Below are 23,553 nucleotides of genomic sequence, written 5' to 3'. Positions count from 1 at the left end.
GATCTGAATCTGATGGTTTGTGACGCACATGAACCTTGTAGTGTAAGATTCTCTAACCTGTGAATCTGACTGAATTCATATTTATCAGCTAACCTTCTGAGCTATTATTATTATTATTATTATTATTATTATTGTTATTATTATTATTATTATTATTATTATTGTTATTGTTATTATTATTATTGTTATTATTGTTATTATTATTATTGTTATTGTTATTATTATTATTATTATTATTATTATTATTATTATTATTGTTATTATTATTGTTATTGTTATTATTGTTATTATTATTGTTATTGTTATTGTTATTGTTATTGTTATTGTTATTGTTATTATTATTATTATTATTATTATTATTATTATTATTATTACCTGATGTAGTGTTACAGAAAGCAGGAAAAAATAATGATGTTGAATTACAGCGTGTCGTGTCGACTCTATAGCACACAGCTTCACTCCCACAATGTACCATGACACGATGCTGCGCGCACACACACACACACACACACACACACACACACACACTGCACCCGGACAAAATACCCATGATGCACTGCGTGGTGTTGGTGTAATTTACTTACAGGTGAATCTGGCATCTCAGATGTGAACGTAAATCCAAGAATCTGCATTGCTAACACTGCTAGCATGCCTAGCCCACTGTGTGTCATCTCCACCCCTGCAGAACAGACAGAACAGTCCTGAGTGACCTTTATTCCTTCATCTGAATTCTTTACTGAGGTTTGTGATGCTGACTGGTTTTCATGCAAAATAATATACAAACCCACACACTTTGCTCTCTCTGAACTCTCAGGTGACGTGTGTCTTTAACTTAGTCACAGTTTTATGGTCCCACACCCACACCCATAGTAACACATGCTGTGACACTGACTGAACCAAGCAGCTCATGGAGATGAGCAGAGTTCACGTCTATCAGCTCAGTACCAGTGTTCTGAAGTGTAAGCTGAACACTCGACTATTACCCAGCTGAAATCCAGAAAAAAACCCAGTTCATAACAGCTACAGATAAAATCTGTTCAGATAAAGAGGAGCTACACAAAACACACCTGATAAACAATAACACAAGCTAAGAAACATCACCTGAAAGTAAGAAATGGTGTTTCTAGGATTGTAGGAGAGGTGTGTGTGTGTGTGTGTGAGTGTGTGAGGGGTATATTTTCAGTAAAAGCATAGCTATGACAGTGACAAGAAATACGCAAAGCTGCTTACGTTCCACAACCACATGCTATAAATGAAAATCTGCCATACATGGAAATCCACGATACACGGGCGCCACCCCAAAATGTTTTTTTAATTGTTTAATGTTACACACACAGAAAACATTTACAAGCATATAGTGAGATACATTTTGGGTAAATTGGTAGAAATCTCACATTTATAGTGAGTACTGTGTGCAGGTATGTATGAATGTTTCTTGCCAGAAGCCTTAGAAGGTGCAGAGCGTTTGGGCGACAGAACAGAAAAAGCGTAATAATACAGCGTACACAGAACAACACCAAACACTCGGGACAGTGATACACCAAGAACTGGGCTGCTGGAGAATTCTGCCTCCCTCATCCAGCAGCCAATCACAACTCTGATTAAATGAATGGGGCATTCCGATTGGCCAGACTCGATCCTCCAGCCGTACTGTATTTAGATTTTCAGCTTCCCTGCACCGCGCTTTCCTAAACAACACTACACTGTACAGTATTTTATATATTATTAACATTTTACTTTAGTTTAATTAATGTTTATATTTTGTAATTATTAATTATATTTTATTAATAAATTTCCTTATTTAAACATAAAAATAATTCACTATAAGGTTTGCGGATACCGCGATATACTGGGAAAATCCGCAAAAGCAATTAATTTATGTTCCAGTGATATACCGGGACCATGATTAATGAACTGTGATATAGAGGAGGATTACTGTACTATAACAAGATAATAGGTAAATAAATTTAAGAGTTACAGAGGTATAATGCAGTATAAAATCCAGCATAAATAAGTAAAGTTTTCACATTCCTAAGTGGTCTATTACAGGCTTCCATATTTTCCAATATATATCTAGCTTATTGTGGTCAATAAATCATAACTTCTCAGTATGAATAATGGCCACTAACTCAGTCAGAAACACACTGAGTGTTGGAACGGTGTGGAGATTCCACCTCTGAAGAACCATAAATAAAGAAAAATACTCTGTCTTTCATATGGACTAAAAGAAGTTCATGTTCTATTCTAGTTGAAATCCTGCACACACACTAACTGTATATTTTCTATATGTTCAGTGTTCAGACACAAGCCCTTCATCATCATCATCATCATCATCATCATCATCATCATCATTAACCCTTTCAGGACACCTTCATGCCATGTTTGGCTCCTTCACCTGCTCTCCTTTTCTCCTGTAGCTTTATGTGACAGGTAGGTTTCTGGTTTTGGAGGCTGTGTAACAGGATAGCTTTTAACCCTGATTGATTTTTCATCATTTAAATAATTGAACAAATATTAAATTTACTATAATCTTTTTATTGGGGGGGGGTGTTTGTGTTATCAGTTCTAGAAACAGCAGCACCAACACCATGTTCTGTTTAATAAGAACTCTGTTTAAAAGAAATATGTATATTCCCCTGAACACTTTAACTAGGTGAATCATTCTGAAACTAACAAAGTTACCGTTCCAGTCAACACATCTTTAATGTTATTACTCAGATATGGAGGATATGATAGTATTGTGTAAGAAGGGTATGTCCTTGTCTTTGAGGTGAGTTTCAGAATGGAGAGTGGTAGCTCTGTGTTTAGGATGTTAGACCATGGCTCAGAAGGTCATATGTTTAAATCCCAGCACTGCCAGTCTGCTGCCCCTGAGCCAGGCCTGTGACCCTCAGCTGTGTGGAATAAGCTGCAGGTACGCTGCTGTGTATGGGGCTTCTGTTAAATACTGGCACTGGGGGAATATTGAAGTGCTGCTGTGTGTACTGCACTCTATCTGCTTCAATAAGCCAGCAGGTCATTTTGGTGAAATTATTACTGTAATTATTGTTTAGATGTTTAGGACCCATACAACCAGACTGTTGAACAGTTTCTTCCCTCAGGCAATCAGGTATCTCAACAGAGAACTGAGCTGAACTGGACACACACACACACACACACACACACGTACAACCAAGATCTGTTCTCAGAAGAGAACTGAACTGTGCTGGACATGGACACACACACACACACACACACACACACACACACACTAAATTGTCCTGTTTGCACACACATGCCACTTTACATTTATATATATTTATATTAATCCTGTTTACATGTCACTTTAATATCTACACTCACTGTATACACTGTTCTTTGCACATTGTCTTGTTCATTGCACAAAGTCGGCCTATATGTTGTCACATAGTCACAGTGTTACGGTGTTTAATCCCACATCTGTACTTACCACTCTGTGCCACTTACACTGGCTCTTATTTTCCCTGTGTTTTATACAGTGTTGTATTTTGTAAAAAATAAAACTCCTACAGAGTATTTAGACTGAGTGTTCTAATCTTAATGTTTTCACTGATCCAGACTTTAAAGCATTTTTCTACTCCACTCTGTATAAGGGCATCTTCCACAGGCGGTAAAGAGAAGATTCTTTCCTTCCTCACTCTCACATCTGACTTCCTGTGTTTTTTTTTGTCATTCTTTTAATGAACAGATTCTGATGATTTCTCTGACTGCTGTATTTTTATTTGTTTGCTTTGTCACTGAAGGTGAACTGCTGTTCTGTGGTATTTCCCCGATGCAGTAAAAACCCACACACACTTTTCTCTCTGAACTTTACAGTCTCCCACACCCACAGTAACAGTGCTGTGACACTGACTGAACCAAGCAGCTCAGACCTCACGTCTATCAGCTCAGTACCAGTGTTCTGAAGTGTAAGCTGAACACTCGACTATCACCCAGCTGAAATCCAGAAAATACCCCAGTTCATAACAGCTACAGTGTGTAGAAATAAAACCCAGCAACTTTTAATATCAGCTTTCCAACAATGTAAAGGTTCTTCAGGTTTACACCAAATATGAAATACTTCACTTTAATCTACAATTAAACCCCTCTGTTTTACCCCTCACCTTTGTGTTATCAGTTCTAGAAACAGCAGCACCAACACCATGTTCTGTTCGATATGTTCTCTGTTCCCCTGAACATTTCAACAGACCAAAAGGTGAATCATTCTGAAACTAAGAACAAAATTATTGTTCGAGTAACATCTTTAAATTTTGGATGTTATTACTCAGACTTGTCTTTCATCTAGTCACAGTGTTACGGTGTTTAATCCCACATCTGTACTTACCACTCTGTGCCACTTACACTGGCTCTTATTTTCCCTGTGTGTTTTATACAGTGTTGTATTTTGTAAAAAATAAAACTCCTACAGAGTATTTAGACTGAGTGTTCTAATCTTAATGTTTCTGGTTTTGGAGGCTGTGTAACAGGATAGCTTTCTAACAGGATAACAGCAGAACCAACACCATGTTCTGTTCAATAAAATCCTCTGTTTAAAACTATATATATTCCCCTGAACGCTTTAACTAGGTGTGAATCATTCTGACACTAACAAAGTTACTGTTCCAGTCAACACAACAAAGTTACTGTTCCAGTCAAACACAACAAAGTTACTGTTCCAGTCAAACACAACAAAGTTACTGTTCCAGTCAAACACAACAAAGTTACTGTTCCAGTCAAACACAACAAAGTTACTGTTCCAGTCAACACAACAAAGTTACTGTTCCAGTCAAACACAACAAAGTTACTGTTCCAGTCAAACACAACAAAGTTACTGTTCCAGTCAAACACAACAAAGTTACTGTTCCAGTCAAACACAACAAAGTTACTGTTCCAGTCAACACAACAAAGTTACTGTTCCAGTCAACACAACAAAGTTACTGTTCCAGTCAACACAACAAAGTTACTGTTCCAGTCAACACAACAAAGTTACTGTTCCAGTCAACACAACAAAGTTACTGTTCCAGTCAACACAACAAAGTTACTGTTCCAGTCAACACAACAAAGTTACTGTTCCAGTCAAACACAACAAAGTTACTGTTCCAGTCAAACACAACAAAGTTACTGTTCCAGTCAAACACAACAAAGTTACTGTTCCAGTCAAACACAACAAAGTTACTGTTCCAGTCAAACACAACAAAGTTACTGTTCCAGTCAACACAACAAAGTTACTGTTCCAGTCAAACACAACAAAGTTACTGTTCCAGTCAAACACAACAAAGTTACTGTTCCAGTCAAACACAACAAAGTTACTGTTCCAGTCAAACACAACAAAGTTACTGTTCCAGTCAAACACAACAAAGTTACTGTTCCAGTCAACACAACAAAGTTACTGTTCCAGTCAAACACAACAAAGTTACTGTTCCAGTCAAACACAACAAAGTTACTGTTCCAGTCAAACACAACAAAGTTACTGTTCCAGTCAACACAACAAAGTTACTGTTCCAGTCAAACACAACAAAGTTACTGTTCCAGTCAACACAACAAAGTTACTGTTCCAGTCAAACACAACAAAGTTACTGTTCCAGTCAACACAACAAAGTTACTGTTCCAGTCAAACACAACAAAGTTACTGTTCCAGTCAAACACAACAAAGTTACTGTTCCAGTCAAACACAACAAAGTTACTGTTCCAGTCAAACACAACAAAGTTACTGTTCCAGTCAAACACAACAAAGTTACTGTTCCAGTCAAACACAACAAAGTTACTGTTCCAGTCAAACACAACAAAGTTACTGTTCCAGTCAACACAACAAAGTTACTGTTCCAGTCAAACACAACAAAGTTACTGTTCCAGTCAACACAACAAAGTTACTGTTCCAGTCAAACACAACAAAGTTACTGTTCCAGTCAACACAACAAAGTTACTGTTCCAGTCAAACACAACAAAGTTACTGTTCCAGTCAAACACAACAAAGTTACTGTTCCAGTCAACACAACAAAGTTACTGTTCCAGTCAAACACAACAAAGTTACTGTTCCAGTCAACACAACAAAGTTACTGTTCCAGTCAACACAACAAAGTTACTGTTCCAGTCAACACAACAAAGTTACTGTTCCAGTCAACACAACAAAGTTACTGTTCCAGTCAACACAACAAAGTTACTGTTCCAGTCAAACACAACAAAGTTACTGTTCCAGTCAAACACATCTTTAATGTTATTATTCCGAGTGACATGCACCAAATGTTCATCCTGGTCTGAAGTTTTATGTTATTACTTTTCTAAGGAATCGGAATTCCGGTATTCCCAGTACGGAAGCTCAAAGTGGCCTTTTCCAGATAGAATTCCATTCAAAAATTTGGAGGTTTATAACTCAGCAGGCTTTGGAAATTTCGACACCAAACTCGGCCAGCTCCTTCAGAATCTTGGGCCGGATGAAGCTTTAAATTTTAGAACTGATCGGAATTTCGGTTTTTTGAAAATCCCCAAAATTCCCATAGACTTGTATTGACGGAATTTAGAATTCTGAAAAACCTCCCAGGCGGAGCATGTGCAGAGCTGAGAGACCTCGCTCCTCAATTGCGTTCCTTTTGGTCACGTCTAACCGGGAACAATGCATTGGGAGGTTTGATAAAATTCGGGCTGGTTTTTGATGCCACACGCGGGTTTTTATTTTTGACTATAAACATAATATTTTATTAATTTTCCATTCAAACGAACTTCACAATAAATTATATGTGATGTTGAGGATTTAATTATATGGTTCAGTTTAACTATTAAGGTTGAGGAGAGTCCTGTCCAATCAGACTCAATCCTGATTAGTGTTTTTATCATCATCATCATCATCATCATCATCATCATGCCAAAATGGGGTAAATATAGAAAGTCCTACAGTAAAGAATGGGAGAGCGAGCTGTTCTATAATATTTCAGGAGACGTTCTCATCAGTTCTGTGAAGATTCTTATTCTGAAGTTTGATAATTAAATAAAACGTATACAGGTAGCTAACATAGTGTGTGTGTGTGTGTGTGTGTGTGTAAACAGTGCCCTTTGCACTAACCCATTTTGGGGTTTTTTTGCGTTTTGGGCTGGTATTTTTTGAGGTGGGCGGGGTTTAAGCTGTAGTTGAGCTGGAAATCCAGTCAGGCAACCCTGCTCTTACAGGAAGGAAACAGTGACTGTGATGTGATCTGGAGATTCTCACACGGAGCTTTAACCGAAAATGTCACATTCAGGTAAAGACAGGAAATTATAACCGTTTTAAGATAAACCTTTATAATGAGATCAATCTGAATCTGTATAGGATTAATCTAAAACCTGTTTACTGTAGGAGGTAGATAAATGTTTGAGCTTCTTTCTTTCTTTCTTTCTTTCTTTCTTTCTTTCTTTCTTTCTTTCTTTCTTTCTTTCTTTCTTTCTCTGTGTGAGATTTTGTGACTATAAGCTCCTGAGGGATGTGTATCAGTGATTATTATGAAGATCAGTATTATGAGTTAATGGTGTTATTACAGATCAGAGTGTAGTTTTTAATAACAGTAAGAGGGAGAGTCAACATGATTTCAGTGTGTACAGATCCTACACATCTCTCTGACAGAACTGGAACAGCTGATCTACAGGATTGTGTTACACTCCTGAGTTTACGTGGCCTACCACTTCGTGGCTGAGTTGCTGTCATTCCCAAACACTTCCACGTTCTTATAATACAGCTGACAGTTGACTGTGGAATATTTAGGAGTGAGGAAATTTCACGACTGGATTTGTTGCACAGGTGGCATCCTATCACAGTTCCACGCTGGAATTCACTGAGCTCCTGAGAGCGACCCATTCTTTCACAAATGTTTGTAAAAACAGTCTGCATGCCTAGGTGCTTGATTTTATACACCTGTGGCCATGGAAGTGATTGGAACACCTGATTCTGATTATTTGGATGGGTGAGCGAATACTTTTGGCAATATAGTGTATATATATATATATATATATATATATATAAGGTAAATATAAATGTCCAACTGAACAGGAATATTAGGGAGTAAAGTGTCAGTGCAGTGTGCACACAACGATGTACAGAAAGATGTCCAGTGGGTGTGGTTATTGTGTGTACAGAGTAGTGCAGGGTATACAAGTAGTGCAATTTGTGTGTGCAACAATCAGCTGAGGTAGAATGTAATGTTCATGTGTGGGGGTAAGTCCAGAAAGTCCAGATTCTAGGTGTACTGGTTGAGGGCCCGAATGGCCTGCGGGAAGAAGCTCCTCCTCATTCTCTCTGTGTTCGCCTTCAAGGAACGGAAACGTTTCCCTGACCTCAACAGAGAGAAGAGTCCATTGTTGGGATGGCTGAGGTCCTTCATTATCTTCCTGGCCTTGGTCCAGCACCGCTTGCTGTATATAGTGTCCAGGTCAGGAAGCTGGGTACCTCTGGAGAGCTTGCCTGTCCTGTTTGGTGCTGTTTCCAAACCAGACCATTTAACCATTAAAGCTTAATATTTTGCCCAGTAGTGTACACTGAAAGCTGAAATTCTGATCCATTCTCCCTTATTTATTTTTTAATCTCAAACACCATGTCTTCAACACATAACAAAATAAATAAATAAATAAGAAATCCCGACCATAATACAACAGAATTGACCTTGCTGTTCCAATAGTTTTGGAGAAATGTGATTTTCTAAAGCAGGATTCCAGAGTTACGCATCTTAACCTTCATTATTTAATTCTTCAGTGGGAAAACATGAGAGAGAACAGGAGACACCATCAGGAAGAAGAAGTCCAGATGGAGATCGTCCAAACAGTAAGAACACACACACACACCAGAGTACAATATATTGCCAAAAGTTTTGGGACGTCTGCCTTTACATGCACATGAATGTAATATGGAGTTGTCCCGCCCTTTACAGCTATAACAGCTTCAACTCTTCTGGGAGGCTTTCCACAAGGTTTAGGAGTGTGTTTATGGGAATTTTTGACCGTTCCTCTAGAAGCGCATTTGTGAGGTCAGGCACTGATGTTGGACGAGAAGGTCTGTCTCACAGTCTCCACTCTAATTCATCCCAAAGGTGTTCTATGGGGTTGAGGTCAGGACTCTGTGCAGGACAGTCAAGTTCCTCCACACCAAACTCACTCATCCATGTCTTTATGGACCTTGCTTTGGTCACTGGTGTGCAGTCATGTTGGAACAGGAAGGGGTCATCCCCAAACTGTTCCCACAAAGAGCATGAAATTGTCCAAAATGTCTTGGTATGAAGCTGAAGCATTAAGAGTTCCTTTCACTGGAACTAAGGGGCCGAGCCCAACCCCTGAAAAACAACACCTGATCTCAATGATCTGGAGGCGTGTCCCAATACTTTTGGCTATATAGTGTAGGACTGTTTGGAGTTACTGAAAACACAAACAGTGACTTGACCTGAGAAAGTAGAATAAATAAAAATCAGGATATTTTGTTCCAGATATTAGGATTTACTACAAATCTCTGACAGAATAAAAATAATATTTTACTGATAATATTTGTTCCCAGTTCATTGTTAAATGGATTCTGTATATAAACATTCAGATATTTATTGTAGCCACAATAAAATAAACCTGAGACATTTTAATTCCTGAGACTTTTCCCTCACAGAACACATGAATATTGTGATTTGTCGTAACTGGTGATATTCATTAATTCAATTCAATTCAATTTATTTTGTATAGTGCAACAATGTTGTTACAATGAACATTGTCTCAAAGCAGCTTTACAAAAGAAGAAAAACAGAGAAAGGGGAGGAGAAAAATAACTAACTAACTAACTAACTAAATAAATTTTAAAATAAAATAAAATAAAATAAAATAAAATAAAATAAAATAAAATAAATGACTAGAAATAAGAGTAAATCATTACATTTAATAATTAAACTATTTTATCCCTAATGAGAAGCCTGTGGCAACGGTGGCAAGGAAAAACTCCCTGGGATGGAACAAGGAAGAAACCTTGAGAGGAACCAGGCTCAGAAGGGAACCCATCCTCATTTGGGTGACACTAAACAGTAAATAATGTAACTGTAGCTGAATAATGTCCTTTCTACAACAGAAATCAATGACCCATGAGGAACTATTAGGTCAGTGTAGTTTCTAAGGTCATTATAAACACTAGTTCTTTGCTGTCACAAGCTGACAGATGTAATGGCAGATCTGTGATGGTGTGAAAGTCCCCAAGTGTCTCTGTCCATGGCTGTCTCCTGGTCCACACAGATCCATCCACAGCATCAGTGGGCACCACCAAGTGACCAGACTCCGACCAGGGGTAGGGCAGTGGTCACACTGGAAACTGGGAAACACTGGGCAGGCAGGGACTCCGGCAGGACTAGCTATGACAGCATAACTAAAAGGGAGAGCCAGAAGGTCACAGACATGAAGGCTTCCCAGAACATAAGGCATCCAACCACTTCACAGTCAGCAAACCCGAGTGACCATGTGAGGGTGGTAAGATGACAGCATCCAACACATCCCAGTCACCAAACACTCTATGACCATGAACCTTCCAGATCTGCTCCTTTACATAAGAAAACTATACATTAAAAGCTCGACTAAACAAATGTGTCTTCAGCCTAGACTTAAACATTGAGACTGTGTCTGAATCCCCAACACTAATTGGAAGGCTGTTCCATAACTGTGGGACTTTGAAAGAGAAAGCTCCGCCCCCTGCTGTAGCCTTTGCTACTTGAGGTACTACCAAGTAACCAGCACCCTTTGATCGGAGTAGGCGTGGCGGATCATAAAAGACTAAAAGATCGCTCAGGTACTGTGGCGCGAGACCATTTAGTGCTTTATAGGTCAGTAACAGTATTTTATAATCAATGTGAAATTTGACTGGGAGCCAATGTAGTGTGGCTAAAATAGGAGTGATGTGTTCATATCTTCTGGTTCTAGTTAGGACTCTAGCTGCTGCATTCTGGACTAACTGGAGCTTGTTCCTGCTCCTACTGGAACATCCAGACATTAAAAGCTTTTTTTTTTTTTTTTTTGAGTTTTTGAGGTTCAGATGAAACCTGTTTAGTTTAAGTGACCACTCAAATGGATAATAATGATAAAATAATCTACAATAAACATCATAAATCTGGTAAAGGGAGTTTGTTACATCTGCCACTGCCACAACTGTTCATTTTAACATCACTTTAATACAACTGTCCAGCACTGAGAAATAAATGAATCAAACACACACTGAGCTGAGAGACAAAGGAACTCCAGGAGAAAGGAAGTTAGTGAAAGTACACTATACTATGTGTGAACGTGGGTGAGGAAGACACTTTTATTATTCAGGTCCTAAAAATAAAAACACAGACATGAAGGAGACTGTACTTTCTTTTTCAACATAAGGAACATAAAGACTCATCACACTCGCCTAAATAATCCAAATTGATGAACCCCAGACCTTCTCTGAATAATGCTCATGGGTCCTGTTACATCTGATGTAAAGCATTGAACAATAAGAACATCATACCAACAGTAAAACATGCGTTAAGGCTCTGGGTTGTTGACTGGAGGATCGGGGTTCAAGCCCCAGCACTGCCAAGCTGCTACTGTTACTGTCCTTCACCCTCACTGCTCCTGAGGCTGTATCATGGCTGACCCTGCACTCTGACCCCCAACATCCAAAGTTAGGATATGTGAAGAAATAACTTCATTGTACTGTATTGTAGATCTGAGAAATCAAGACTTCTCCTTCTAATGTTTTGCCACATCAGGGCCTGGGTGACTTGTTATAAATGACAGAACAGTGAAGTCTGAAGGAGAATGTTATTCATCAGGTGGTGATCTGAAGCTCAAGCGGATCTGGGATATGCAGCCAGGCAATGATCCAAAGCACTTGAGCAAGTTCAAAAACAACACAATTAGGGTTTTGGTATGGGCTAGATAAAGTCCTGAACCTCACTGATATTATGTAGCAGATTCAGAGTGGGACAAAATTCCTACACAGTGATGTGAAACAACCAGGTATTATGGTTAGAGGGCTATAGGGGTGACATAGGTGTTGCATAATGGTGTGTTACAATTCAATATGGCAACTGTTCAGAGAAGAACATTTTAATAAAATAATAATTACTAAAATAATCAATATAAATAATAAAAATAAATCTCTTGCTAAGATTACTGTCACAGTTTAAAGGTTTGATAAATTCTTCTCCTGTGTCTCCAGTGTCCATGCAGAAGATTGTGCAGATGGGGAAAACTGGATGTGGGAAGAGCACTTCAGGAAACTCCATCATGCCATCATGCTCTGAAGCTCATCAGGACAGTGTTGAGGACAGGAACATGTGTGTGAGCGATACTCCAGGTCTCTTTGACACATCTGTTGATCCTGTAGAAACAGATTTAGAGATAGAGATATGAGTGTGTGTGTAGGAGAATGTGTAGTAATGCTGTGATCATGGTGTTTTTAACAACTTACAGCAGTATAGACTCATAGAGAAACTTCACCATGTCCCTCCTCATGTCTCTCCTCATGTCCCTCCTCATGTCTCTCCTCATGTCTCTCCTCATGTCTCTCCTCATGTCTCTCCTCATAACCCTCCTCATGTCTCTCCTCATGTCTCTCCTCATGTCTCTCATCCTGTCCCTCCTCATGTCTCTCCTCATGTCTCTCCTCATAACCCTCCTCATGTCTCTCCTCATGTCTCTCCTCATGTCCCTCCTCATGTCTCTCCTCATAACCCTCCTCATGTCCCTCCTCATAACCCTCCTCATGACCCTCCTCATGACCCTCCTCATGTCCCTCCTCATGACCCTCCTCATGACCCTCATCCTGTCCCTCCTCATGACCCTCATCCTGTCCCTCCTCATGACCCTCATCCTGTCCCTCCTCATGACCCTCCTCATAACCCTCCTCATGACCCTCCTCATGACCCTCCTCATGTCCCTCCTCATGACCCTCCTCATGACCCTCATCCTGTCCCTCCTCATGACCCTCATCCTGTCCCTCCTCATGACCCTCCTCATAACCCTCCTCATGACCCTCCTCATGTCCCTCCTCATAACCCTCCTCATGTCCCTCCTCATAACCCTCCTCATGACCCTCCTCATGACCCTCCTCATGTCCCTCCTCATGACCCTCCTCATGACCCTCATCCTGTCCCTCCTCATGACCCTCATCCTGTCCCTCCTCATGACCCTCCTCATGTCCCTCCTCATGACCCTCCTCATGACCCTCCTCATGTCCCTCCTCATGACCCTCCTCATGACCCTCATCCTGTCCCTCCTCATAACCCTCCTCATGACCCTCCTCATGACCCTCATCCTGTCCCTCCTCATGACCCTCCTCATGTCCCTCCTCATGACCCTCCTCATGACCCTCCTCATGTCCCTCCTCATAACCCTCCTCATGACCCTCCTCATGACCCTCATCCTGTCCCTCCTCATGTCCCTCCTCATGACCCTCATCCTGTCCCTCCTCATGACCCTCCTCATGACCCTCCTCATGACCCTCCTCATAACCCTCCTCATGACCCTCATCCTGTCCCTCCTCATGTCCCTCCTCATGTCTCTCCTCATGTCTCTCCTCATGACCCTCCTCATGACCCTCCTCATGACCCTCCTCATGACCCTCCTCATGTCCCTCCTCATAACCCTCCTCATGACCCTCCTCATAACCCTCCTCATGACCCTCCTCATGACCCTCCTCATGTCCCTCCTCATAACCCTCCTCATGTCCCTCCTCATGACCCTCCTCATGTCCCTCCTCATGACCCTCCTCATGACCCTCATCCTGTCCCTCCTCATAACCCTCCTCATAACCCTCCTCATGACCCTCATCCTGTCCCTCCTCATAACCCTCCTCATAACCCTCCTCATGACCCTCATCCTGTCCCTCCTCATGACCCTCCTCATGTCCCTCCTCATGACCCTCCTCATGACCCTCATCCTGTCCCTCCTCATGACCCTCCTCATGACCCTCCTCATGTCCCTCCTCATAACCCTCCTCATGTCCCTCCTCATAACCCTCCTCATGACCCTCCTCATGACCCTCCTCATGTCCCTCCTCATGACCCTCCTCATGACCCTCATCCTGTCCCTCCTCATGACCCTCATCCTGTCCCTCCTCATGACCCTCCTCATGTCCCTCCTCATAACCCTCCTCATGACCCTCCTCATGACCCTCCTCATGTCCCTCCTCATAACCCTCCTCATGACCCTCCTCATGACCCTCATCCTGTCCCTCCTCATGTCCCTCCTCATGTCCCTCCTCATGTCTCTCCTCATGTCTCTCCTCATGTCTCTCCTCATGACCCTCCTCATGTCTCTCCTCATGACCCTCCTCATGTCTCTCCTCATGTCCCTCCTCATGTCCCTCCTCATGTCCCTCCTCATGACCTTTCCTGTCTTCATTTTCTTTTCTAGTTGAAATCCTGCACAAACTAACTATATTTTCTATATGGTCAGTGTTCAGACACAAACCCTTCATCATCATTATCATCATCATCATCATTAACCCTTTCAGGACACCTTTATGCCATGAAACAGTCTTCCTGACAGTGTTCGGGGCTCAGACACAGTCTCCTAATTTAAAAGTAGATTGAGGCTTATCTCTTTAGTCAGAGATACACATAATTCATCCCGTAACCTTGTATTTCAGTTCATCTGATTAAATGCACATTATCATCTAGTGCCTCTAAAATCATGAACAGCAGCTACGCTAATTCCTTTCTGCCTGTTCTTTTTTTCTACCTATCCCGAGGCATCTGGAGATTGTTCCAGCTCCAGTAGACAGAGGCCAACCCTGCGAGGATCCTGAGATATCCAGAGATGACCAGCTTCAGCTGGGTTCTGCTTCGTGAGGATTTGGGAATATCAAAGCAACGCTGCTGACCCTATGTGGACTTCGAGGATGACAACAACCTCCTAATTAATACACACACTAACATTCTACTACAACTAACATACACACAACACTCTCTGGTTTTACCCAAATGAGGATGGGTTCCCTTTTGAGTCTGGTTCCTCTCAAGGTTTCTTCCTCATACCATCTAAGGGAGTTTTTCCTTGCCACAGTCACCACAGGCTTGCTCACTAGGGATGATTTTGTCTAACATCTAGGACTGTTTACACTGTTTTTTTTGTTTCCTATGTTCTGTAAAGCTGCTTTGAGACAATGTTCATTATTAAAAGTGCTATACAAATAAAACTTAATTGAATTGAAAATCTTAGGCTTCTTCGCCTATTTTTCATTTTGGAGGCTGTGTAACAGGATAGCTTTTAACACTGTTTGTTTTTTCATAATTTAAATAAGTGAACATTAAATATTAAATTTAGTATAATCTTTTTTGGGGTTGTTTGTGTGAAGATTGCAGGAGATTATCAGTTGTAGAAACAGCAGCACCAACACCATTTTATTGTTCTGTTCAATAAAATCCTGTGTTAAAAACAAGTATGTAAATTCCCCTGAATGCTTCCCCTGAAACAGACCAAAAGGTGAATCATTCTGAACCTAAGAACAAAATTACTGTTTGAGTCAAACACACCTTTAACTTTTGGATGTTATTACTCAGACTACTGGTTTTCAACTGAAAACTAAACCCACACACTTTGCTCTCACTGAACTCTCAGGTGACGTGTGTCTTTAACTTAGTCACAGTTTTATGGTCCCACACCCACAGTAACAGTGCTGTGACACTGACTGAACCAAGCAGCTCAGACCTCACGTCTATCAGCTCAGTACCAGTGTTCTGAAGTGTAAGCTGAACACTCGACTATCACCCAGCTGAAATCCAGAAAATACCCCAGTTCATAACAGCTACAGTGTGTAGAAATAAAACCCAGCAACTTTTAATATCAGCTTTCCAACAATGTAAAGGTTCTTCAGGTTTACACCAAATATGAAATACTTCACTTTAATCTACAATTAAACCCCTCTGTTTTAGTGTCTGAAGTGAATTTCCCCGGGTCTCTGCTCTTATTTGGATTGAGTAAAAGGCAGGTGAAGGAAACCTGATCAATACTACAGACCCAGAGTGAGAGCTGAAACCTGCCATGAGCTAAAAAACCAGCAGAATAATCACAAAAACATTTTCTAGAGAAATTAAAGCTGTTGTTGTAAATAATACTGCATTTCCTCCTTTATTGTTTCACTTCATTCGTGTGTTCTGTTCTTATCTCATTTCCTGCTGCAGAAGAGCTGATGAAGATCAAACACCTGAATTATCTTACTAATAAAATCTGTTCAGATAAAGAGGAGCTACACAAAACACACCTGATAAACAATAACACAAGCTAAGAAACATAAACACTCACCTTTCTATGACTGTAGGAGAAGTGTGTGTGTGTGTGTGTGATTCTACCGATCTAGCTTCTTGAATGATGTCACTGTTTTCCTGTGGGGGGTGAAAGTTTTGAGTGTAGATTTCTTCTTTTTTGGGGGTTTTAATATGACATTTATTTTCCAGAACAGAGGACTCGTTAAATCTCTCTGATGCACAACATAAAAAAAATTCGAACAGATCACAGTCATAGAGAGAAAAGAAATTAGTACAGTAATCCCCCATTTATCACGGGGACAGAATTGTTCCAAACCCACATGAGATAAACGAAATGATACACGGACTCCACCCCCAAATGCTTTTTATATTGTTTAAGCCATATAAGAAACTCCCACACTCTTTAAACACACACAGAAAACATTTGCAAGCATATAACAAGATGAATTTTAGGTAAATTGGTAGAAAAATCACATTTATAGTGAGTACTGTATGTAGGTATGTTTCACAGAACAGAACAACACCAAACTGAGTTATGTTCCAAATAAAAATCTGTGATATATGAACCAATATATGAACCGTGATATAGAGGACGATTACTGTACAATAACAAGATAAAATTTAGATCAATAAATTTAAGAGTTACAGAGGTATAATGCAGTATAAAATCCAGCATAAATAAGTAAAGTTTTCACATTCCTAAGTGGTCTATTACAGGCTTCCATATTTTCCAGTATATATCTAGCTTATTGTGGTCAATAAATCATAACTTCTCAGTATGAATAATGGCCACTAACTCAGTCAGAAACACACTGAGTGTTGGAACGGTGTGGAGATTCCACCTCTGAAGAACCATAAATAAAGAAAAATACTCTTTCTGTGACATATCACTTGAGGTGGATGCAGCAGAATCCATGATGCAGATCTTTATTAACAGAAATGGCAGGCAATAATCGTAAACAATAAAAGCGTGAAAACAAATGCACTAGTAAAAAAGAAAACCAAAACCGAAAACTGAAACTCGTAGTCGAACTATAACAGGCAGAGATCATACACAGCAGCAATTCAGACATAAAAAATCAAGGCTTAGCATGGACTCAATGAGAAACGACACTTTGCAAAGAACAAAGGAAAGCCTGCTGTTAAAATAGGCTAAAAACCGGGAATAAGTCCAAGATGTTAATACTCAGGTGAGGGCTCCCTCTGGGGTACGGGTTCTACTTGCCTCGTTACTCTGTCTTTCATATGGACTAAAAGAAGTTCATGTTCTATTCTAGTTGAAATCCTGCACACACACTAACTGTATATTTTCTATATGTTCAGTGTTCAGACACAAGCCCTTCATCATCATCATCATCATCATCATCATCATCATCATCATCATCATCATCATTAACCCTTTCAGGACACCTTCATGCCATGTTTGGCTCCTTCACCTGCTCTCCTTTTCTCCTGTAGCTTTATGTGACAGGTAGGTTTCTGGTTTTGGAGGCTGTGTAACAGGATAGCTTTTAACCCTGATTGATTTTTCATCATTTAAATAATTGAACAAATATTAAATTTACTATAATCTTTTTATTGGGGGGGGGTGTTTGTGTTATCAGTTCTAGAAACAGCAGCACCAACACCATGTTCTGTTCAATAAGAACTCTGTTTAAAAGAAATATGTATATTCCCCTGAACACTTTAACTAGGTGAATCATTCTGAAACTAACAAAGTTACCGTTCCAGTCAACACATCTTTAATGTTATTACTCAGATATGGAGGATATGATAGTATTGTGTAAGAAGGGTATGTCCTTGTCTTTGAGGTGAGTGTTTCAGAATGGAGAGTGGTAGCTCTGTGTTTAGGATGTTAGACCATGGCTCAGAAGGTCATATGTTTAAATCCCAGCACTGCCAGTCTGCTGCCCCTGAGCCAGGCCTGTGACCCTCAGCTGTGTGGAATAAGCTGCAGGTACGCTGCTGTGTATGGGGCTTCTGTTAAATACTGGCACTGGGGGAATATTGAAGTGCTGCTGTGTGTACTGCACTCTATCTGCTTCAATAAGCCAGCAGGTCATTTTGGTGAAATTATTACTGTAATTATTGTTTAGATGTTTAGGACCCATACAACCAGACTGTTGAACAGTTTCTTCCCTCAGGCAATCAGGTATCTCAACAGAGAACTGAGCTGAACTGGACACACACACACACACACACACACACACACACACGTACAACCAAGATCTGTTCTCAGAAGAGAACTGAACTGTGCTGGACATGGACACACACACACACACACACACACACACACTAAATTGTCCTGTTTGCACACACATGCCACTTTACATTTATATATATTTATATTAATCCTGTTTACATGTCACTTTAATATCTACACTCACTGTATACACTGTTCTTTGCACATTGTCTTGTTCATTGCACAAAGTCGGCCTATATGTTGTTTGTCTGCACTGTCTTGTCTTGTCTTGTCTTGTCTTGTCTTCCTACACTTCTGTTGTATGTCTAGGTCTTAAAGTCTGCACCTTAAGTATAGTTTAATTTTTTTAGTTTAATTTTAATTTTTAAATTATAGTTTAATTTTTTTATCTCTATGTTATATCTCTATGTTTGTCTGCGTCTCTGTACTTTGTCTGTGTTCTGTGTAGCACCTCTGGTCCAGGAGGAACGTTGTTTCACGTCACTGTGTACTGCATCTGATATATATGGTTGAAGTGACAATAAAGCTTCTTTGACTTTGACTTTGAGATGTGTCATACGGCTCGGGTTGTGGATTTTACTGATGTCAGCTCTGGGTAAATTTATGCTGATGACATGAAATGTAAAGTTCCTCTCTTGTGTTCCACTGAAGCTGAAGATTTTGGTCTGCTGCTGCCGCTCCAACTCTTTGTAGACGTCTCCGAGATTTCTGCACTGAGCTACAGTACGACTGCATGGAACACACGTGACCTCAAGACATCAGTAGAACATCTTCTGCAATCATACACAGTTTATCTGCTGGAGTCCAAACCCCAGAGTTCCTCAGACTCCAGATCCATCACTCTGACCAGGATAAAGCTCTTATCAAACTGAAGCTGTAGACTAAGACCTTAAGTGTTGGGCATTTTTTTTTACGTTAAGTCTTTCTTTCCTTCCTTCTTCTTCTTCTTCTTCTTCTTATTATTATTATTATGTTGGCTTGAAAATATTGAAAAATATTGGCACCCTATCTGTCCACTCACATCTATCAATCAATCTATCTACATGTATATCTATCTATCTATCTATCTATCTATCTATCTATCTATCTATCTATCTATCTATCTATCTATCTCTCTATCTATCTATCGACAAACTTTAAAATTCCAGTTATTAGTGTGATTGCATCACTCTTTATTATTATTATTCTGGTTCCTCCACATGCTACTAGTCCTAAACAGTAATAGCTAGAAACATGGTTCCAACGCTAAAATGTTGCTCTTGCTGTGCCGAAGTGTGGTATTACTTTTAATGCTGATAAGCATTGTAGTTTATTTTATATTAATTTTTAAATGCATTTTTCCCTGACTTCAGACTTCTACTGTGTGTGTGATGTCAGCTAGAGTGAGGGACAGGGTTGCCAGATTGGGCTCCTTTTAGTCACGTCTAACCGGGAAAAATGCATTGGGAGAGTTGATCAAATTCGGGCTGGTTTTTGATGCTGTATGCAGGTTTTTATTTTTGACTATAAACATGATATTTTAATAAATTTTCCATTCAAACGAACTTCACAATAAATTATAATATGTAATGTTGAGGATTTAATTATATGGTTCAGTTTAACCAGGGGGTCGGCAGCCATTTTGCCCCCTCTTCCACTAAAGAAAAGTAGTCTGGAGCCACAGAACATAACACAACTTATAAACTTTTAAAAGTTTTAATCTTTTTTTAATTTTACCCCTTACAACAACAGAATACAACAAACAGAAGTGCAGTGTGCGTGTGTAGGCCTACTTTGAAATAAATTAAACACTGAACTATGCAGGCCTTTTTGAGTCCTTCCTGTATTTGTGTAAAATTAAAATAAAACGTAGTCCACTTTAATATGAAAAAACATATAGTTGCAGCTTAGCAGTTTTAAAAAAGTAAACATAAAATTAGGAATGTTTTTTGACAAGTCCATTTCAGTGTGCTCTCATCCTCTTCGGGTTTCTTTCTCGGCCAGCAATCAACCGAAGCACCTGAACATACAATAAAAAACTACATCAGCTCCGGGTCTGAAATAAATGTTTTTTTCTGAAAAATAATGGCCTATTACAATTTTTCTCAGTTGCTTTGGAGCATTTCTCAGATCAGAAATGAAATTCTCAAAACTACCTGTTCAACCACCACATCATTTAGTCACTTGTGCACATCATATGAACATTTCTCACTGCTTTGATCAAATTGCAAATGCTTTTGTACATTCATATAATTGATTGTGTACAATTGTCTGCTGTTTCCTATTATCACTTGTTTATGTTCATGTTGATCAAAATATATTATCAAAATATGAATCTTGTGAACCTATAATTGGCATGCCTATATAAAGAGCAAAACACAGATTTACAATTGTTGAAAATGGATGAACAACCAGGAAATGAACGTGGTCAAGAGCCAAGAATAAGAATAAGGATGCATGCTGGAAGGGTAAGGAGGCAAAATAGAGGAAGAGGAAGAAGAGGCCAGAGACATAGACACATTTCTGATGACATTAGAGCCACTATTGTGGACCATGTTGTCAATCATGGCCTCACAATGGCTGAGGTGGGTCGGAGGGTACAGCCAAATACTGGGAGATCAGCTGTTTCTTCAATTATTCAAACATTTCATGGAGAGAACAGGTCTGTAATCCAGCAGTGTGGACTGTGCTGTTAGTGTATATACATTCTGTAACACACAAACATGTGGAAGTATATCTGAACTCTGGACAGAGTGAAGGAGCTACGGTACCAGTATGTACAGGTAAAACATCTACTGTATGTGCATACAGTAACTAATTTACATAAACTTCTTATATTGACATATATATTACAGTATGTGTGACCTATTTACATTTGCTATAGCTTTAGGAAAATAACACGCAGTATGTGTGTACATTTGATATAACTGTATCTTGTGAAATGAAATGAAAATGCATAACTAATTGGGTATCTTCTGGGTTGTAGCGTATAATGGATTTGGAGTCAAGTGAACCACCTTACACCTTCACACACGTGGATGAGGAAGACTTCAGTCTGAACAGAAGCAGAAGACGTGGTCGAAATGTCATCGGCCACAGAGCTACTGTTGACTTGCCAGGCCAGCGGGGAGGAAATATCACTATGTGTGCTGCTATTTCAGAGCAGGTGTGCTAACTCATATTCCCCTTATAGGCCCATAGAACACACAGCATCTCCTCACCTTCCTAGAGACCCTCTATAGGGCTCTCATCCCTGATGATGAGAGGGGTCCATTTCAAGATGATTTGCCAAAATATGTGATACTTTGGGATAATGTGAGTTTTCATCACTCAAACATCATCAGGCAATGGTTTTTGACCCATAACAGAATGTTGATCAATTCCTCCCACCCTATTCCCCATTCCATTTAATTTTATATTTTCCCCATTGTGCTTTTGTGTCCTTTTCTTTTCTATCACAAGAAAAGATTATATGATGTTATATTGTAATTCTTTTTTTTTTCAGTCCACTAATAAAGTACAATAAAAGTGTGAAATCTGTTCGGTCTCTTACACTCAATATCCCACATACAGTAATGTGTAAATTCTGACAACATGATAAACATTTTGACCATACCGTATATAAACAATGACAAAGGGACTGGTCATTCTGATGGTGATGACATTTTCATTGACACAAAAACTTACTTTTGAGAGAATACCTCAGGATTTTGAGTAAAGTACATGCTTTTGCAAGAAGTCCAATGTGTTGTGCTGTTTGTACAAATTGTTTTGAGAATGCACTTACTGGTCTGCAAATATTAAGGATGATTGGAGAAATGCTCCAAAGCAACTGAGAAAAACTGTAAATGCTAGTGTTCTCACCTGTTTAATATGACTTCTGTTTCTGAAGCTCGATGCTGATCTTCCCTAAGTCGGGGCTGTAAGATGTGACTGTGATCTTCGCACAGTAGGTAGAAAGTAGACTGTAGGCTCTCATTTGTGAGGCGGGAGAGATATTTCGACTTTATGAAGTTCATGCTCGAGAAAACTTGCTCGCATAAGTAGGTTGAGCCAAAAATGGACAGGACTCCAAATGCATACTTTTTCATGTTCATATACGTGTCGGGAATGGAACTCCATGTTTCAAAAACAAGTTTGTTTTTAACGAGAGTGGCCTTCTGACAGGCGACTTCTTCAAGATCTGTTGTCAGGCTTTTGAACTTGGACACCCATAACTATTTATCCGCTATGTCAGCCAGTTCAGTTTCAAGATTGGGCTGACTTATCCCTGTGAATGCGGATATGTTCAGCAGGGATGGGTCGATGTCCAGCGGTATGACAAGGAAGGACAGAGTGTTTTTTTCCTTTCTGAACTCGCTGAATCTTTCTCCAAATGCAGCTTGCATTTCCATAATTGCACGGTGTAAATAATCACAATTTATGTGATTGTTGGCAGTGAAGGCAAAGGAATCTGTCCATGCAGAATTAAACTCTCTATTTTCCTCTGAGATTTTTCTTTTTTTGGGATGTACTCATGGTTGGCTTACTGCAGGGGTCGCACACTCAAGAAGCCGCCTGCAGGTAAAGGCGAGGGCTATAGACGTGGATGTGATGCATATTTTAATTGACAAATTATTAAAAACTTTTTTAAAATTCGATCTTAAAGTATTATCTCTAACTTCAAGATAACTGTGCAAAAAATTTACAAAAATAATATATAAATAAAAATTAAATTAATAAATAACCGTTATTCTTTTTTTTCTTTTGTCAAGGCCAAAGGGAGCCACAACAAGGAGGCTGAAGAGCCGCATGCGGCTCTGGAGACGCGGGTTGCCGAACCCTGAGTTTAACTATTAAGGTTGAGGAGAGTCCTGTCCAATCAGACTCAATCCTGATTAGTGTTTTTATCATCATCATCATCATCATCATCATCATCATGCCAAAATGGGGTAAATATAGAAAGTCCTACAGTAAAGAATGGGAGAGCGAGCTGTTCTATAATATTTCAGGAGACGTTCTCATCAGTTCTGTGAGGATTCTTATTCTGAAGTTTGATAATTAAATAAAACGTATACAGGTAGCTAACATAGTGTGTGTGTGTGTGTGTGTGTGTGAATTGTACCCTTTGCACTAACCCATTAGTTTTGGGTTTTCTGGTTGTTACTGTATTGTTATCAC

General features: G+C 39.7%; 1 protein-coding gene across 2 annotated transcripts; it reads left to right on the top strand.

The window, feature by feature from the left end:
* The first annotated feature begins 7,113 nt into the window (after positions 1-7,113).
* On the top strand, positions 7,114-12,620 carry LOC131362605 (GTPase IMAP family member 4-like). Of its 2 annotated transcripts, none has more exons than XM_058404748.1 (3): positions 7,114-7,229; positions 8,711-8,779; positions 12,161-12,603. In XM_058404748.1, the coding sequence occupies exons 1-3, from the start codon at positions 7,217-7,219 to the stop codon at positions 12,352-12,354; spliced, it is 276 nt and encodes a 91-aa protein (XP_058260731.1). In that variant the 5' UTR covers positions 7,114-7,216; the 3' UTR covers positions 12,355-12,603. The 2 variants fall into 2 exon arrangements, with proteins under 2 accessions (XP_058260731.1, XP_058260732.1); XM_058404749.1 differs by lacking the exon at positions 7,114-7,229 and adding an exon at positions 7,443-7,925 and having other exon boundaries at positions 12,161-12,620.
* Positions 12,621-23,553: the final 10,933 nt, after the last annotated feature.

The sequence above is a fragment of the Hemibagrus wyckioides genome, linkage group LG12 (genome assembly GCF_019097595.1).
Source record: "Hemibagrus wyckioides isolate EC202008001 linkage group LG12, SWU_Hwy_1.0, whole genome shotgun sequence".
NCBI classification, from domain to species: domain Eukaryota; kingdom Metazoa; phylum Chordata; class Actinopteri; order Siluriformes; family Bagridae; genus Hemibagrus; species Hemibagrus wyckioides.
Note: the sequence above shows the minus strand (reverse complement) of the source record. Positions and strands in the feature narration are given on the sequence as shown.